Here is a 20,333-nt window from a genome sequence, read left to right on the forward strand (position 1 = left end):
AGTTGCAATATACTCTTCTCATGGATCATTACCTTATCTACAAGGGCCCATAATATTCAGTAGTAGAAGGATCATTGTCAATTGATGTAGTCATATCTTGGGTGACAGTTGCAAGCTAGTAGTAGTCAGAGACTCACGAGACAGTTGCATCTCAGAGACATGATTCCATATTCTGGATGCTTCTTAGTTGCAACTGTTGTAGTAGAAACACCAATAGTGAGGGAGTGTTAATTGTGTTACATTACATTCCTACATAGGAGGAAAATTGGGTTTGTGCAGAATCCTTTCCTTGCTAAGATGGAGTGTTAAATTGTAGCAAGAAAAAGATTCATTTGACTTGTGCCTTAGTCAAATGGAGAAATTCAAATTTCGACATGAGAAGGATGACTTGAGTTTCATTTAGCAAGAGTGACATGGCCAAGTCACTTAGTTAATTCAGTCAATTTGAGTTTGTGAGAAAGAAGTAAAGTAAAGCATTAGTTGATTGCTAAGATATAGCAATCTAATGGAGTTATAGTTAGTGAAACTCAGTTATATGAGCTCTATTCATGAATAGAGTCAGTAGGGGCTCAATTGAGTAGTTGTAGTTGCTTTTAACTCACTCATATCTCAGTTAACTAGTCAATTTACTAAAAATAAACCTAGTCTTGCATGCAATTGGAATTGCCTAATCAAGTGGTGGGAAAATGCGTAATTGTATTTATTATTGTATACTATAGAGTGTATACAATTTTCATGTAGCAGGTGAGCTCATTTTCTTAGTATTTGTGCAAGAAATAGGAGCTCTTCTTATTCTTTAGGAGGTGAATTGCATAAGGAAATATGAATAGGAGGCCTAGATTGGCTAAGTATTTTCTAGAGTAGATTCAGGAGGAGATCAACATTACAGTGTCGGTTCAGTTGCAAGGATTGAAGTTGTCAATGTAATAGATCATTGTTCTCATCTGATATAATAAAAACATAGGAGGGACTTTTCCCATTTGAGTTCCCCAGATAAAATTGTGTTCATTGTGATTGAATGATTGCATGTGTTTTCATTTTTTATTTTCCTTCCACAAAATTTAGTAGAAGAAATTTGTGTCTATTGATCTCATTTTTATTCATTAGCAACTGCAAATTTTGAGTTATTTGTACATGGTATCAGAGGTATTGAAAACTACATAGAAACAAGGTTATTGATCTTCTCTCATAGAAATTTCGAATAGCATATTTTTGGTGCAGGTATTTCTTTAGTGCGGGAATAATGTATTTCAATGGATTGAGGCTTGAGTATGCATTGAAGGGCACTTCAATTTTTTGTGCTTGGAAAGACATAATGGAATCTATGTTGGATGAAAATGGAGTATTGTAGTACACACAAATAAATATTCCAAAACTAGTAGCATCAGATGCAAAACAACTCGCTCAATAGAATAAAAGATGAAACAAAATCTGAGAGGATCATCCTAGAGGGAGTCAGAGACCATGTGGTTTCGAGTTTGCATGGAAAGTAGACTTCTTATGCAATGTGGAAAATCCTCACAAATATATTCAAAATTAGTAGTGATGCTAGGAAATTGGCATTGAAAGATAAGCTCAATAACATTCGAATGTAGAAAAGTGAAACCATTGTTCAATACCTATCTAGATTCACTCAAGATAGAGATGAATTTGGAGAAGTTGGAGAGAATGTGCCACCATTTTAACTAGTGAGCTTAGCATTCGTTGGTCTTCTTAATTCCTAGCACAACTATCAAGATTCAATTAATGGAAGAGACAAGCTGCCAAATTAGGAGATACTTTGGTCTGACTTGGTGCAAGAGGAGATTAGAAGAAACACTAGATATGGAGTCTCATCAAGAACTGATGAGGAATAATACTTTTCTCTAGTTCTTAAAGGCAATAATTCCAAAGGAAAGAAGGCCCAAGGCAAGGACAACTCAAACTAAAACCAAGGAAAGAAGAAAGACCTCAATAAAATTAAGTGCTCTCACTACCATGAGTATGGACACTATGCAACCAAGTGTCCACATAAGAGATCCAATAAGGAACCTACAAAAACAACAATAGGAGATGCTCTCACATCACAATTCAAGTTAGATTTCATGCTCATTGCATGCATTACAAGTACTATACGAGGTAATATATGGTACTTAAACTTTGATGCTTTATTTGGTATCATAGGAAATAAAGAGTTCTTCAGTATGTTAGATGAGAAGGACCTACATTTACACATAGATATTGGATACGATGGAAGGTGTAACACCAAAGGGATTGGAACAATCACCTTTAAGAGAGAGTGAGGCTCCATTCTTCACCTAACGGATGTAACATATGTCCTTGGTTTGAAGAAAAAAATAATTTCTCTAGCTATACTTGAGGATAAAGGATGTGATGTGGCATTCAATAAGGGGAAAGATTATCTAAAGCATTTTTCTATTGGAAAAGTAAAAAAATTGGCGTTCGAGTTTAAAATCTCTACAATCTAGAGGTAGATTTTTCCATGTATGCATCTATACCTCTAGGATTGAGCTGGGGCGATGTAGAGCCTTACTCCGAGCGTTGCAAAGATTTGGGAAGGGTCCATAGGAGAGAAACAATAGTTGTAGTATACTATTCTCATGGATCATTACCCTTGCTACAAGGGCCCACATTATTTAGTAGTAGAAGGATGAGTGTCAATTGATTCAGTCATATCTTGGGCAATAGTTGTAGGCAGAGACTCAAGAGATAGTTACATCTCAGAGACACAGTTGACTCAGTATTCTGGATGCTTCTTAGTTATAGTTTTTGTAGTAGCAACAACAAAAGTGAGAGGGAGTGTTAATTCTGTTAATATTTATTCCTATAGATACGTAATATTGGGGTTGTGCGGAACCTTTTTCTTGCTAACATGGAGTGTTAAATTGTAGCAAGAAAAGGCTTCATTTGACTTGTGTTGTAGTCAAATGGAGATATTCAAATTTCCACATCTGCGGGATGACTTGAGTTGCGGTTAGCAGGAATAACATGGCCAAGTCACTTACCAAGTCAGTAAATTCAAGTTTGTGGGCAAGAAATAGTGTTGTGGATGAGTTGATTGCTAAGATCTATCAATATAGTGACTTATAGCTATTGAAACTAAGTTATCTAAGCTCTAACAATGAATAGAGTTAGTAGCAGTTCTGTGGAGTAGTTGTAATTGTTGTTAACTCACTCATCTCTTAGTTAACTAGTCAACTTACTAAAAATAGCCATAGTCATGCATGGAATTCAAATTTCCCAGTTGAATGGAGGGGAAGGAATAATTGTATTTATTATTGTATATTACGGAGTTCGCATGTAGCACATGAGCTCATTTTCTTGGGATTGGCGCAACTAAATAGGAGCTCTTACTATTTTTAGGAGTTGAATTACACAAGGAAATAGGAGTAGGAGGCCTAGATTAGCTATGTATTTTCTAGAGAAGACTAAGGAGGAGATAAGCATTGCAGTGCACGTTGAGCTTCAAGCATTGAAGGTGTCATTGTAATAAATCATTGTTCTCATCTAATATAATACAAATAGAGGAGGGGTTTTTTCTGTTTGATTTCATTAGCAATTACAAATTTCAAGTTATATATACATATAAACTTTTTATCTTTATATACCATATGAATGGATATAGAAATATATTAGTTAATATAGATATTAAAAAAATCTTATATTAATGCAACACTACTATAAATAATAACTAATATTTATGATGCAAATATTATTTTTAAAATGTATTTCAAAGAAATAATTCTCTAAATTTCTTTTATTATGTAATATAGCCTTTTCCTTGTCCTTTTCGTTTAGTTGTATTTTTTTTATTTTTTTCCTTTCTATTGTCATTACTGAATTTCATGTGTTGGTCTTTATCTACGAAGGGTTTTTGAGGATATTACCCCCTCCCTTTAATAATTCAAAATTTACATAAGGAGAATGAGCATAAATAATTTACATAGATCTCTTGGCTTATTGGGCATACATGTATTGCTTTTTTAAACGTTGGGAATCCTAGTGTTAACTTTGTCATAGCATGACCAGTAATATTACCCCTATGTAATCTTTGCACATATGTATATTCAGTGACAACTAGACCTTTCGGTCTACATAATTTTGATAGTCTTTATCATTGACATATATATGAAATCTATGACACAGGTTATATGTTTTTACTTGAACTATTTTATGTAATAAACCTTAGTTATACTATTGTATACCTTTGTGAATACAGGGCTTCACTTCTAGTTGTCTATCATTCATCCACAGGACAATGATCTACAGTTAGAATCTAGATGTGAAATCGACGGTGGGGATGGATCTGTTGGTGGTTAGGGTAACCACCTACCCACGTCCCGACGGCACACCCTCATTCTTACCGATACTTCAAGAGGAAATGGCTCTACCGCCTGGTTTTCTGTAATACACTAGGGTTTCATCTTTTCTCAATTCCTGTGCGGTGTATCAACATTCCAGTCTCATGAATATATGGTTGTTGTTGATGACGTGCCTTTCCACCTTTGCCCAACTTACCAACCAAGCTATACAGGTAAAAAAATGACATTCTTTTTGGCATTAGAGAGCTTAATTTACTGGAGTCCTGAGTCATAAGTTTTATCTTTACTCCCATTGGTCATGGTCTAACCTATTTCCTTCGTGTTCAGTCCAGATGATGAGGGATTGCAACAAGAAAGGTCTCGGCTTCGACAGAGGTCTCAACTTTGACTTAGGAGTGCAGGGTTGTCTGCCCGAGTTAACCTTCACCGTTCAGGTTGCAGGTATAATCTGTAAGTACTCAAAGTTTAATAATAGTTATTTTATAAGTTCGCATTTTTTTTTCCTTACATCTCCTTTTTAATGGCATTTATCTAATTTTGCTTTTTTGTTTTGGGCTCGCTTTAGTCTCTTAGTCGTGAAGAGTATCCGCTGCGATACCATGCACCTGTAAGGGCTCACCTAACTGCAGGGTTTTTGATTTTCCTCGACTTCTATTTAAATTTATTACTTAATTTGTTCTTGGTTGGCATTGGGCAATCGTCAATGAGATTGTTTCAGTTTTCGCTGATTCTCAAATTCAAGCTCAAACCGAAACTCGTTTCAATCCTTTTGCTTGCAGCCACAGGGATTTGTCTAGGTTGGCTCATGCACTCGTAGGGTAGAAGTGATTGTATACTAGAAAAAAAACCCTAATCTTATGATTCCGTCTCTCGCACTTTGGTATTGACTGTAAAATTCATTAACAACCTTTTATTATTTTCTATTGGAATGTATCATATGTATGTACATTTATGAGTATATGTCAGTATGGCTGTGAGCCATTTTCTGCAGTCTGGCTAAAGACTTTTTCAACTTCAATTTTTCTCTTTGTATGGCTTAGGGTTTTAAGGTTCACATCTTGTAATATAGTTTGAAGACAATAAACAGTTTGTCCTTCGTTTTTTTTGTAGAAAAGAATGAAAATGTAACGAGTTCCTTTTTCGGTTATCTCACTACCTTGAAGCACGCACATAAATAACTTTACTTACATGTAGTTTATTGAACCCTCAAATGGTCTTTTGCATATTTTTCAGTTTACTCTTCTTGCAACTTATTTTTTAACCCATATTAGTATTCTATGTATTTTAAATGTTAGTTCAACGTTATTCAGTTTATACTTTACTGTACATATCAGTTTCTGGCATACATACTAGTTTGGAAATACTCTGAATTTCTTACAGTAATACTTTCAGTCTTGTAGATATAACTTTTATTTTGTTCTAAATATTTTCCTACAGAGTAAACACACTCCACGCAATCAACCAGACTGATTCTTTCCACAATCCAGACTGATTCTTTCCACAATCCAATATCTCCCAGAGCCAATTTCACATATTAGGAAGCTATCTTGATAGTTGCCAACTTGGACCAACCCAGTATAATGGTATCCTTTCCTCACACCGTTTTGTAGAGAAGAAATTAGTTTTCCAACTAGTTCTAAAGGGTTTCCTCCAACAAGATCCCATACAACAAGGTTTCTTCAGGCATTTCCATTCTCTCCGTTTGCCAATATTCCGTTTTCCTTTATTAGATAAAATATCTCCCATGAGATGAAATTCGAGCAGGCAACTTGGGCCTTTACTAAGTTGCCCCCGCCTATATCCCTTCTTGGGCATTTACTCACTAACTTCCTGTAACATTCTGGCATGTGAAGTCTTTTTTCAGTGTCTTTTCTATTGTAATTTCCATTTAGTGTCTTTTTTTTTTCATTGTAATTTCCATGTGGTTAATCTCAGTTGAGATATTTTTAAAAAGTATAAGAAGTACACATTTTCCATACACTGAAAAGTAAATATAAGTTGTTTTTTTTTTTAATCTTACTATAAATATCAAATATTTTTTTATGGTTTAAAGATTGAAATATATTTACCATATCTCTTTTAACAACAAATAGAGCTAGCAAGATTATTGATGTTTTGTAGTTCTTTCCATTAAAACTAATTACTTTATCTTTTTATTATAACAAACATTTCCTTTTCTTATTTATAGAACATTTTATTTTTATTTTAAAGAGACGTGTCAATTCTAGGTTGAGCATGAAAGAAATTACACATTTTCTTCACTACTTGATGTCAAATTTAGTTTCCATTAAATTATAATTTCAATAAAAGACTATAAAATTCTTCATCCATCATCATAAACAATTTTATTGAGATTTTTTTCAACCATAGATAAGAGAATCCACCCATCCACATAAGAAAACAAAAACAAATGTGAAAATAGACTGATCCTCAAGTGGAGCTCCTGTGTGACTTCTCCATTTTTCAACGAACCAAACCTTCCCTCCTACTATTTTCTTCCAATAAAAAAATTGTTTGCTTCTTCCTGGGTGAGTGAGGCTTAATGGCTTGCTTCTTCCGGGGTCAGTTGTGAGGCTTAATGGTGGGATTTTTGTTATTATTAGTCCCTGCCTGGGACTAATAGCGATCGATCGATCGTTGACCAACGATTAATTAGCTTTGACCAAATAATATTTCCCGTACATGTCAGGTTTAAGCCAATGTTTGAAATAAAATTTTCTGCCCAATAGATTTTTATCCAAAGTTTGTGTTTCGACCTCTTATTGCCGGCTGCACGGTATACTTTTCTGAAAACTTAGGCTAAAGAGTTTGGAGTCGCCTGTATACTTTTCTGAAAACTTAGGCTAAAGAGTTTCGAGTCGCCTGTATACTTTTCTGAAAACTTAGGCTAAAGAGTTTCGAGTCGCCTGTGTACTTTTCTTAAAAGTAGGCAGTTTGGCACTGCTGCCGCTGCATGTACACAACTGCCACTGCTTCTTCCAAGTGTCCTAATGCATTGAAGTTCTATTAACTATAATCTTGAGAAACAAGGAGTACATATAGATCTTGCTAGCTAGTTCTAGAGTCTTGGGTCAGGGGGATTATCGTCGCCTATCCCTGGGCTATGGCCGGATGATGATGGAGTACATGCCATCACTGCAATGTCCTTCTTCTTTGCTGGTGATTCACTGACTTCTTGCGATGCGGTGATAATATATGAGCTCCATCGTCATTGCTGGCCAGCGTTTCAGGCCCCTTGATTTTGTGGGCTCGGTTATGACAAGGGCTATCTTGTACGAACACTTTGAACTCAGTGGCAGTGGATTTATTCTCTGATGAAGCGACTGATAATCGCTCCTTCTTCATTTTCGAGCCCCTTCTTCGTTTTTCTGATGAAGGTAAGGCTGCACTGAGGAATGAATAGCGTGAGGGTTTAAGCCCATGTGCACACGAAGAAACGCAGCAATACGACAACAAAAGAATTCAGCAGTGGAGAGATGCTCTTGCTCATGTTGCAAAGATTAGCGGACTGGAGCGGAAGGCATTTAATGGGTGAGCATCATAGCTTTTAGTCTGTTGGATTAGTAGGTGCATGCTAAATTAGGTAGGCTGCTCTCACTAATAATGTTACCCTCTGGATATGAATACAGGGAACTCGAACTCTTGCATAAGGTCGTGCAGGATGTGTTGAAACTTTTTCCAAACCTACCGGCTGAAATTGCGCGTGAATGATGCTGGAGCACCCTAGGCATCGCTGAAATCCTACACCCGGGTTCCTGAAATTGCTGACAGCGGTCATGGCGATTGACTGCCAGAAAATCACGAATACTTTACTGATAACTGCGAATCAATTCCAAATACTAAAATTCCAAAAGACCAGAAATAGTGATAAGACTGCTTTTTTATTGCAATAAAAGAATTTTATTGCTTATTCTAAAATATGCCAACAGATTTTATACCTGTCTTACAGGCAAATATATTGTAATCGAATTCAAAATCAATGGATTATTGTTGATTGGAAAATTTATTTCTATATCCAACTTTTTAAATAGTATATTTATGCTGATAGATCTGAAATAGGTTTCAGAAAGTGTGATTTATTTCACATTACAAATTTTGAAAATGGGAATTTTTTTTATTGTGTTTGCTATAGTTTAGATGATTTTAGAAATGATGCAAGAATATTTAAGGGATGATTTCAGTTGAATCTGCATTCTAGTTTCATGGAAATATTAATATTCCTGTATATTACAACAGCGTATTGTTTTAATATATATAAGGCACTGCTGATTCAAGCCCACCAGGAACAGAACAAGCATAGACATGCAAAAGATTGACACGGGATAAACTACTTACTCTGTTAACGAATCGAGTTATTCTCTTCTTCAGATAGCTGGGATCTCCCAGTGAACCTCTTTGCCTCTAAAGCACGCCGCTCTCCACTTCACTCTGAAACGAGACCCCTCGTGCACGCCTGAAACACGAAACTTACTCACCCACCAACAACCCTAGTTTCACATCACCGCCTAGCGGGATCAAGGGTTCGATGGAGAAAGCCAGGTTCTAGCTAGGTGTGGTCTGCTTCCTGGTCTATTGGTTGTCATCTTTCATCTGCTAGTTGTCTGCCCAACACCCAAGCAATCGTGGCTAAGCTTATACTCCTAATTTTTCATGGCCAAAATGTAGTCAAAGGAAATCTCTATGGCTAAAATACAACCTGAGCACCTCTAGAAATCAGGAAAAAAACCAAATCAATATGCAAATGGTTTCGCAGTTGATTCTATCATGCGAATTAAAGCCGAATGCCACGTACAAATGCGAGGTCTGGGAATATGCAAATGGTTTGACAGTTTGATTCAATCATGGGAATTAGAGTTGATTACCACTTACAAATGCGAGCTCTTGAGGATGCCACCTAGTTTCTAGTCAGAACAACTTGTAAAAATTACATGGAAAATAGAAAATAGTGAATAGTGGTGCCAACACGTCAGAACTTCCGTGCAAATGTCATTTACATTTGCCTTTTTTTATTATATTATCCTGATGGCTGCAAGAGCATCCAGAACAGAGAATCAAGATGCCATTGATGCGGCAATTGTTGGGATGCTTGCGGATCCTAAGGAGGCAAGTATTTTTTTTAATGTCATCATATTAAATTTTAGTTGATAAGTAGGCCTATGCTTATTTTACTGATTCGTATCTTTTGTTGTGGGTTTTAATATCCATTGATGTAAAAGGCGCGGGCATGCATTCAAGAGGTCCATTTTCTTCCTTTTAATCCAACTGACAAGAGGACAACTCTCACTTATATTGACAATGAAGGGAAAATGCATCGAGTTAGTAAAGGTGCTCCAAAGTAGGTATTGTTCTTTGGATGTTTGACCTTCTTCATTAGGCTTGGTAATGGGCTGTATTGTTTAGAAAGTGCTTCAAAACTTATTTGTACACATTCTATTAAAACTGAAATGACCAAATACTTTCTGCTAGATTCTTAACCTCGCACATAATAAGCCAGAAATTGAGTGGCGAGTTCATACAGTTATTGACAAGTTTGCTGAACGAGGACTTCGCTCTCTTGCAGTTGCATATCAGGTTAATAATATGGCTTCTTTTTCTTTATCCGTGGGCTGAATCTTCCCAGTAAGTTCTTCTTGTTGATTGTGTATATCTTTATAGCTATCTCAAAATGTTTGTAGGAAGTTCCAAAGGGCAGGAAGGAGAGTCTAGGAGGGCCCTGGCATTTTATTGGATTGATGCCTCTTTTTGAACCCCCACGCCATGACAATGCTAAAACAATCAGAAGGGCTCTTAATCTTGGTGTAAATGTCAAAATTATCACAGGTATGGTGAGGTTATGGTGTCATCAACTTGATGCAATCCATTTGCTGTTAGCTAACTTGCAATGTGCCTGCAGACCCCAGTAGGGGCTACCGCCACGGCAGTGGCTCCTTGTTATATACAGTAGATGATGTTTTGAAACCTAGGAATGGACTTGTTCAAGCGAGTTTTAGAATTCATGCGACAATTATATTACTAAGACCCATTCATTCATCAACTAAGACCCAATCTCGTATTTTATTGTCTTGATTTGATCCTTTCAATCTAGGATCTACACTTTCTCCATGGACCTTGTATGTTAAGTGATCTTTTCGAAAAGTAAGTAGAAGAGCGTCAAAATAATGAATCGATAATGATTCATATGATGACAAGTCGATACTTTTTTAGGATAGAATCATTTTAATTATAGATATAGGAAGGGTAGAGAGGAGTTAGACTACAAAAATTGAAAAAAAAGGTTTCACTAAGAGATATTTGTTTTCTTTGGGTTTTGTAAGTATGGATGTGTCTCATATGTAATTTTTCATTGTTTAAATTGTATTTCTTTTAATGAATATATGGATTCAATGCTTGGAAAATCCCCTTGGGCACATGGATTGTGTACAATGCATAGTTTAAACTTACAATTCCAACTAACTTTTGTGGGATTTCAAAAGGAAAAAATGTAAAATAGTGTGATACTTAAAATGTATCAACCATAAAAAATTATTTATTTTCAATTATATATATGTGTGTGTGTGAGAAGAAATCTAATTTTTTCAATTGTCTCATATATATATATATATGCAAGAAAATTTTCTATTAGAATTTCAAAATATTACATAGAGTATATGCACAAATTAAAATGTGTATATGGTGTTTAGGATGAGTACATTCAAAAAGCTAAATCCTAACTAGCTCCTAACTAGCTTGGTGCACACTAGGGAGTGACCATCTCCACTTGAGAGGAAAAGGGAACAATTATATATATATATATATATATAACTTATTACAATGTTGTATTGTTTTTTTTAAACAGAAAAATTATACATCTTTCTCACACTTAAAACTGAAAATATAACATTTTTTCTTTCAATTTTTAGTTACTTTTTCTCCTTTTAAAATTGATATAAAATTATAATATTTTACATGAACATTTAATTATGGTTGACAGTCACAATGAATCATTTTTGCTACATTTCTTTTGAGTGGGTTGGAATAATATCAATCAACAACATAGCTCTCACAATGGGATTATCGAGATTATTGATGTTTTATAATGTTTTTAATTACAACTAACCAATTGTTTTATTCATTTTGATTTTTATTATAGACAAAGCTATTATTGATGTTTTATAATGTTTTTAATTACAACTAGCCAATTGCTTTATTCATTTAGGTTTTTATTATAGCCAACACTACTTTTTTATGTATAGAATGTTCAAAGTGAGAATGAGTTATTGATATTTTATAATAATATTAATTAAAAAAATTATGTATATTCTTTTTTACCTTTATTATAGTTATTGATGTTTTATAATGATTTTAATTACAACTAACCAATTGCTTTATTCATTTTGATTTTTATTATAGCCAACACTATTATTGATGTTTTATAATATTTTTCATCACAACTAACCAATTGTTTCATTCATTTAGGTTTTTATTATAGCCAACACTATTTTTTTATTTATATAATGTTCATAGTGAGAGTAAGTTATTGATATTTTATAATAATTTTAATTAAAAAAATATGTATATTCTTTTTTACTTTTATTATGGTTAATATTAAGTTTTTATTTAGAAAATATTGTATTTTTATTTTAAAATAAATACATGTCAAATTAAGATTGAGCACAGAGAGAATTACACCTCTCTCACGAGAATAGAGAAAATTACACCTCCCTCATACTAAATTGTATAAAATATCTCTAGATGTAATACAAATAAGTTGCATATAACTTAAAAATTCAGTAAACTTTAAAAAATTAATTTGCATATCACTCTTAAAAAAAATTATTGAACATTAGGACATTGTTGTGTGTGAGGGCTCACTACTAGCAACACAAACTAAAGTAAGTGATAAGATTTTATTATTTACCTTTCGCTGATAAAATAATATAAAAACCAAGTTTCAATATTTATAAAAATAAAAAATATTTTTTATGACATTTTACATTAACCTTGAATGTATTATCTTTTTTCATTAATAATGTTAACAAATACATATATTCATAGAAAGATGGCATTGTGCAAATATGTATCCTAGTTAAAAAAATAAAAATAAAAAATTATTAAAAATTCAATATCAAAATAATGTTAAAAAATATATTGTTAATGTAAAAAAAAAAAAAAAAAATTCATATAAATTTACTATTTTATTATCTTTAAATTATTATCATGATCTTAGCAAGATGAAATCAAGTATTTAGGTGAAATTCAGTGTTATTAATCTTGAGTTGAAATATTTTCTTTTTAAAATAATAATAATAAAAAAAAGAAGTTAAATAAAAAATATTAATTATTTAACAAAACAAAAATGAATGTGCATATTTTGTTAGTTTTAATTAAATGCATTATAAAGTATAAATAATCTTATTTTCTTTATTATTTTTTTAATACTATAACTCAATATAAAAAATATGTGATAAAAATATTTTATTTTTAATAGTCATAAATTACATAATTTTTATCAATTTTAAAAAAATAAAGTATTTACACCCATAAACAACCTCTGTTAAAAATAGACATATTAATCTTTTTCCTGATTACAATTCCAATTCAAGAATTAAAAATGTTTTTTTTTTTTCTTTTTACATATTTTAATTATCTCCTCTCAATAAACCAATAAAATTCTCAAATAATAACTTTCTTGCATGTCAAAATAAAGTGTTTAAACCAGATTTAAAATAACATTTTTTACCCAATTATGATGCCTATTGTTAATGACCCATATAACTATATAACTTTTAGTGAGAAATAAATTCAAAACAAAAATTATAAAGCATACATCGAATTCTGAAACGCATGTCTATTTACATTGTGAAACGTATGCCCTGTTATCGTGGATGAATAAATAGCAACGTAGAGGAATAAATGATACAATTTCGTTCCCTAGCGTGGCTTGATTATACAGCTCCCTAATATACACTCTCTTCGTTTGCAAGAATACCATTACCAACGAATTCACAAACCTAGTACTGTTGGATATTTGTTTCGGTGTTGACTTTCTGTACATTTCTAGTTTGGATTTCTGTATGTTACAGTTTATTTGCGATTACCTCACCCTGGGAGCTCATAGATTGGGCCTATCACATATGTGTTATTGCTGTTTGGTTGTTTTTATCCGATGAGATCATATAATGAGGATAAGGTGCATTAATCGTTGCCAGGTGAATGAATCTTGTATTCTGAGGCCCTACCTTCACTCCATAAACACCACAGAATCACGAGGTATTATGTTAGCCAAGTTTTATGGGCGCCCCAGCCGCACCGAACATCAGACCTAGGAATGAAATAATATTACGAGACTCGTCAAAACCCTAATATGAACCGTACCTAGAATTTATATGACATGCACCTAGGCAGGTTAATCTTTTGGAGAATTACAAACTCCAGCAAGATCAAGATTAATTTGTTGTTCGACACATTGACATTGATGTTTCCATTGTTCAAACGCATTGAATTCAGTTATCAGCTGAATGCAAATGTTCTTTAATGTTGATTAGGTGTTTTCTAGCTTTAATGCATGTCCCATTTACAATTCGGTGGACAGTATACTTTTAACATTGGGTAAATTCGAAAATAAAATGAATCTCAATTCAATTCCTTCATTTTCATTTTTAACTTTATCACTCACATCTCATCAACTAGTTAAATCCATTATACTTTATGCCTCGACACAAGTGAAAATTGAAAATTGTCTAGGTTTATTCCGTTGTTCATAATTTTGGTTAGTCTCTCACTCTATATATATATCAAAATGAAAATATTTATTTTAATATTATTTTATTGGTCCAAGTTTTGCTTTTTTTTTTTTTTTTCTGAATATGACTAAATCTATTATTATACAAAACAGAGATACATAAAGATTACAATGGGCAAGGCTTTGAAGTTTTGCCTATCAGCCCTTTCCTTGCCCTGCTTTCATTTCCAAAATTGAGCAGATTCAAAATTGGAATTTGTTGCTTGACCACTGAAGACATATTGACAGAACACATAGTAACAGAACAGACACCAGGGCCATGGACTGACCCATACAAAGACCAACAGACACCTGGACTATTACAGCCGACACTTGAACAATTACATTCGACACTTGAACAATTAAAGCCGACACATTGACATAGATGTGGATAACGCTTGGCAGAGTCATACATTGAGAACCCAAGAAAAACAGCAGAGGTTACCGGGGCGAGTTTATTCGTCATCGGTAGTTTGGGGCGCTTCTTCAATCCGGCAGCCGAAACGGAGCGTATCTTCAGAGTCGGAGAGCTGGATGACCGCGTCCAGGCTCCCTTCTGGTGCTGGCTTGCTTGGACCAGCCAGCGTTGAAGGGCCGGCATCATGTTCACAATTAGAGGCTGGGCGCACAAGTTCAGGACCGAGCACACTTCCCGGGGCCAACCCACGGGTGCCTACCCCAACCGGAAGGCAAGCGACCGAAGATTCCTCTCTGCTGGAGCGAGGCCAATCTGGGAGAGGCTCTGCCTCTATGTTCTGAGAGATGCCCGGCTCAACCGAAATAAACACTATCAGAGTGGAATTAGCTTGAGGGCAAGGGAGTCGATACCTGAGCATAGGGAGCTCCTGCTGACCCTCCTTTGAACTTGGATTTCTGCCATCAAAACCACTGTCCTCCTCATTGCTGCCTTGGTACCTCCGCAGCATTGATGTTACTTCGATGGAGGAGGAGGGCGAATTGAAATTTTGCTGCTGCGAGAGGGCCCTGCCTCTGGTTCCCCCTCTTCGGCTGCCCATCCGCGGCCTCTCCCTCGGCATTGCTGAATGCGGCCTTACCCAAGCACCCCGAGCTCCTCCCACAATGAAAACCAACACAGTCTCAACACCGTTGCAGGGTGCGTTTTCTCCTGGCTTAAAAACCAACGTGACGCCTCTCAAATTCTTATGCTCATTGCCTTCTGAGCGAAGCAAGGCACCTGCGCAATGCTTACCCATATTCCCCTGTACACTGCACATTCCTTCCTTAAAACATTCCATTGCATCGATCTCCATTCCCCTCCCTCGAGCCGAGATGACAGGCATTAATGCCTTCCTCTGTCCGAGCTTATGCATATTAATAAACCGCTTAACGTGGTACCCTTGGACACCGCGGGCCTGCCACTTGCCCACGTGATGGCACATGCCATTACCACGTTGCAATTGCACCCGCATCCGGGAGGATGAGGTCCTTCTGTGCCAGAGAGATGCTGTCATTGTTAAGCTTGTCATCTTCGGAGGTATCCAGGGATCCTGCAAAGTATACAATACCCTGAGAAGCACCTTGGTTGGCGAGTCTGTCCGCCACATTGTTCGCTGTTCTTCTTATGTGCTTGAAGGTTAGACTTTGGGGAGTTTGTAGCTTTTCCTCCAAAGATTCCAACCTGCTTAGTAGCCTCCAGCTCGTGGCTACCTTAACAGCTGACGTACCTGCCTGTATTCTTTGGGCAGCATTGATAAGGATTAAGGAGTCTCCCTCCACTTCCAAGGGGAAGTATCTGTTCTGTTCTGCAAGACATAAGCCCCTCCATAATCCTTCTAATTCAGCTACATTATTGGTGTCTTTGCCCAGCGAGCCATAGAAAATCTGCAGTATCTCTCCTGAGTGATTTCGGAAGAGTCCTCCATAACCCGCAAGCCCTGGATTGCCTTTGGCTGCCCCATCAAAGTTTAACTTATAGGTAGCATAGGCTGGAGGGGACCAGCTGGAGGGAGAGGCGCTGCTGTTAGATGTTCGGGTGTTTTCCTTCGGTATTGCTGAGAGGTTTATGTTCCATGCCTTCAGAATCCTACATTCCAATGGGGAGTCTGGCATATCTGTATCCGACCAAGATTTGATGGCAATTGTTTCTTGCAGTTGTTTGTTTAAGATTAGCCATAAGGCCTCAATGGACCTGGAAGAATTGTTGAAAATTCTATGGTTTCTTTCCTTCCATAGAGTCCAATATATGAATCCTGGTAAGAGGCTCCACAGATGGTTGAGAAGCTGACTCTTGAAGGGGGATTTGACCCAGTTCCTTAGATTCTCGGTTATATCCTCTGTCCTAGCTTCTGATCTCATGTTGCAACTTTCAACTTTCCTCCACATTTGCGCTGCTAACGGACAAGTTTCCATGAAGTGACCGATTGTTTCAGATTGAATGTTGCAATTCGGACATATTGATGGCCCTACAAATCCGCGCTTTACCAGGTTGTCCCATGTGAGTATTCTTCTTTTGCTGAGCAGCCATAGGAAGGTAGAGATTTTGGGCCATATTCCTGGTTGCCAAATCTTTTCCCAGATGGGGTCCTTATTGGGCTGATTTTCGGAATATCTGAGCTGGTGGGCCTCTTTGGTGGTGAATGTACCCTTAGGCATGTGTCCCCATCTGAGGCGGTCCTGTAGAATAGAGTATTGAATTCTTCTGAATGATAATTCTTGATCTATGTCCTCATAAGATTCTCCTAGCCAAGCTCTCTGCCAGAGGCTAGCTTTCTTCCAGATTTTGAAGTCGGTGCTTGCGGAGTGTTGCCAAAATTGATTAACATGAGTAAGGTGTGCTTGCTGCATTTGCTCTTGCCAGAGAGGCTTATGAAAAACTGTGTCGAGCCTGGGGAGCTGCTGCCACGAGTCCTCCCAAAATCTTGCCGTAGTGCCGGAGTGAATTTCCCAGAAGCTATGTTCTTGAATGAACTTGCTGTGTGGTTTGGCTGCGTTACAAATGGGTGATCCTTGAGTGGTGGAGTTGATTCGGATTAGATTAGACCATTGACTGCCTGGTGCATATTTGGCCTGCCATATTTTGGCCCAAGGTGCGTTGGGCTTGGTGATCCAATTCCACCACAATCGAGCTCCCATAGTGTTGTTGTTCTGGATAGGGTCTCGTAAGCCCAGGCCTCCTTCTGACTTGGGTTTGCAGACGTCCTGCCAATTCACAAGCGCCCATTTTCTGTTAAGGCCCGAAGACCCCCAGAGGAAGTTGCGCTGAAGATTGCGAATAGATTTTAGAATCCATTTTGGGGCGGCCAAAAGAGAAAAGAGGTACAATGGCATGGCCTAAAGAACTGATTTAATTAGGACAAGCCTGCTGGCGATGTTGAGAGCCCGGTAAGTCCACAGGGAGAGCTTGGATTCTAGCTTATCTAGAAGAGTCTGCCAGGAGGAATGCTTGATAGCTGCAGCGGCTAGGGGGGCCCCTAAGTAGGACGAAGGAAGCTTGGAAATAGAGAATTGCAATATTCGGGCTATGTTCCTTTGAGTGGAGGGGGGGGGTGTTGAAGAAATAGAGCTGGGATTTCGATGCATTGATGGAGGTACCTGAAGCTTGGGAGAAGATGGAGAGCAAGGATTTAAAGACAGAGGCTTCTTGTGAAGATGGGTATCCAAATAGCAAGGTATCGTCAACAAATTGCTGGTGGGATTGAGGTGGCAGGCCATGCACAGAGATGCCTTTGAGCATTTTAGAAGAGATGGCGGACTTTAGTAGTCTACCCAACCCTTCTGCCATAAGGACAAAGAGGAAAGGCGACAGTGGGTCCCCTTGTCTTATGCCTCTAGATGGCCGAAAGGGAAGAGAAGGAGAACCATTTAACAGAACCGACAAGTTTGGAGAGGAGATTAAATTGATGATCCATCTTGTCCAAGTGTGACTGAAGCCAAAAGCTATAAGCATTTTTTGTATATAGTTCCAACTGAGCTTGTTAAATGCTTTGGATAAATCTAGTTTTAGAAGCATACCTGGTTTTGGTAGAATCTTGAGAGAGTGAATCACCTCATTTGATAAGATGATGCCGTCCATGATCTGTCGCCCTTTAACATAACCTGTTTGTTCCGGCGAAATGAGTAAGGGTAGGAGAGGTTTGAGCCGATTTGCTATGACTTTGGTGATGAGCTTGTATATGACATTGCATAAAGCAATGGGTCTGTAGCTTTCCGGTTTACTTGGTTCAGCACATTTGGGGACTAATGCTATGAAAGTAGTATTGAGAGCTGGAAGAATCCAATGCATGCTTCTTGATTCTTCCACCAGCTCCCAAACCTCTTCTTTGATTAACTCCCAGAATTCATGGTAAAAATTGGTAGTGAAACCATCTGGCCCAGGGGCTTTGCCATCCTTGAGCTGGATCATTGCTTCTTCAATTTCTTTTAGAGATGTGGGCTGAAGCAGTTTGTTGTTGTGCTCATCAGTTATTATTCGAGGAATATGCTGAGTGATGGCTCGAATTTCTGCGTCCCTGTTTCCTTCCGGTTCTTTGAGGATGTCTTGAAAGTAGTTGGTTAATTCCTTTTCCATGTCTTCGTGGGCTTCGACTCGCTCTCCTTGTTGGTTGTTGATGAAGGTTATGTTATTGTGCATGCGCCTTTGGATAGCTGTTCTGTGAAAAAATTTTGTGTTCTTTTCTCCCTCTTTTAGCCAGCTGATTCGTGATTTTTGTCGCCAGAGTATTTCTTCTTGTTTCCTCCGTTCTTCTAATTGATGCCAGAGGATTTGCTCTTGTTGGGACTGTTCCTCCGTTCGGCCTTCTTTGATGATGTCTTGCTGCAGTGCTTCCATTTGCTTTTCCAACCTTTGTCGATTCTCCTGTATGTTACCAAATTGTGTTCTATTCCAGTTCTTGAGGACTTGCTTTAAGTTTTTTAACTTTTGCTGGAATTGATACATTTTGGCTCCTTCTGGTGGCCTGTAGGACTTCCAAGCCTCTTCTACTATTTGCCTGAATTTTGGGTTTGTAAGCCAAAAGGCTTCAAAGCGGAAAGGCCTATTGCATCGTGTACCAGGCCGAGACCATTGAAGCATTATGGGCCAGTGGTCCGAACCTCCGTGGGGCAAAATTGATGCATTGAAGTCTCCTCCTAGATGGATTGCGTTGTCTGAGAGGAGGAACCTGTCAAGCCTGGAGGCAATATGATTGGTACCGCTGCACTTGTTAGTCCATGTAAAGATCCCATTGGTGGTTGGAATGTCCATTAAGTGATTGTCCTGAATAAAGTCTCTGAGCCCCTTGCTGTCATTTTCTAATCTTGTTCGTCCCCCTGTCTTTTCCTCCAGCGATTGTATGATGTTGTAATCTCCTCCACTGATCCAGAGCGGGAACTGTCTGTGCTCATTTAAACTAGAGATCGTGTTCAACAGATCTAATTTCTGTTGAATGCTTTGCGGAAAATAAACATTTGAAAGGTGCCCATGGATATTTGTTCCTATAAGATGAAAAGATGCTTGAATGAGGAAATGGGTGGCGTGGAAGTCGTAAAGAGTAAGGATCTGTGGATTCCATAGCATGGCTAATCCACCCGAAGCTCCTGAGGCGTCTACGGACATTGAGCTGCTGCCGGCCCAAATTTTGTTGCATGCTTTGTCCATGGCAATTGTGCTGCTTTTGGTTTCTTGAAGAAAAACTATAGAAGGTTTTTCTTGTTGAATCAAGTTCTTGATCATTCTGATTTTTGAGGGGCTGTTGAGTCCTCTCACATTCCAGGAGATCATCTTCATAGTAAATGAGCTGTAGGTTTGTAGTATTTGGTCAGCTTAGGGAATCTCCCTGATTCCATAAGCAATTCTCCCACTGCGATGGTTCTCTGCAAATCCGTTTTGCGTCCCCTCTTCTTGGTTTCTTTGAGAGTCTTTTTTATGTCCCATGGACTTCCTCCCTGTATGCCGAGATTTTTGTTGTGCTGTACCGTGGCTAGGACTCCTTCTAGCCGATCTATTTGCCAGGGAGGAATGGTGTTGTATTCTTTTTGCTTACAAGCTGTTTCAAGTTTTAGGAGATCAATGCCTTCTATGATGAAGTTCTCCGGATCTTGTTCCATGTTGCTAGGGGTATTTTGTTCATCTTCCTCTGTGGTGTTCTGTAAGCTTAGCGCTAAAGCTGCATCCATGTCCATGTTAGAGTCTGGTTGCTTGGAGTTTAATATTGATTTCCCTTTGCCGGCGGATGGGTTACTGGGATCTGAGGCTACCTTTGTGATGTCTTCAAAAGGTGGAAGGGGAGATTGGAAAGAGCTGCGATTGTCTG

General features: G+C 37.3%; 1 protein-coding gene and 1 pseudogene across 1 annotated transcript; one reads left to right on the plus strand and one right to left on the minus strand.

The window, feature by feature from the left end:
- Positions 1-9,305: 9,305 nt before the first annotated feature.
- On the plus strand, positions 9,306-14,462 carry LOC149152621 (plasma membrane ATPase 2-like; annotated as a pseudogene).
- Positions 14,463-15,486: 1,024 nt separating this feature from the next.
- LOC149152622 (uncharacterized) lies at positions 15,487-19,678 on the minus strand. The gene is made up of 2 exons (XM_089443544.1): positions 18,089-19,678; positions 15,487-17,241 (listed from the first exon to the last, which is right to left on the minus strand). Exons 1-2 carry the CDS (start codon positions 19,676-19,678, stop codon positions 15,487-15,489), a joined length of 3,345 nt encoding a protein of 1,114 aa, XP_089299670.1.
- Positions 19,679-20,333: the final 655 nt, after the last annotated feature.

Source organism: Pinus tabuliformis, chromosome 9 (assembly GCF_031772625.1).
Source record: "Pinus tabuliformis cultivar Carrire ecotype Pingquan chromosome 9, CPIR1, whole genome shotgun sequence".
Classification (NCBI taxonomy): domain Eukaryota; kingdom Viridiplantae; phylum Streptophyta; class Pinopsida; order Pinales; family Pinaceae; genus Pinus; species Pinus tabuliformis.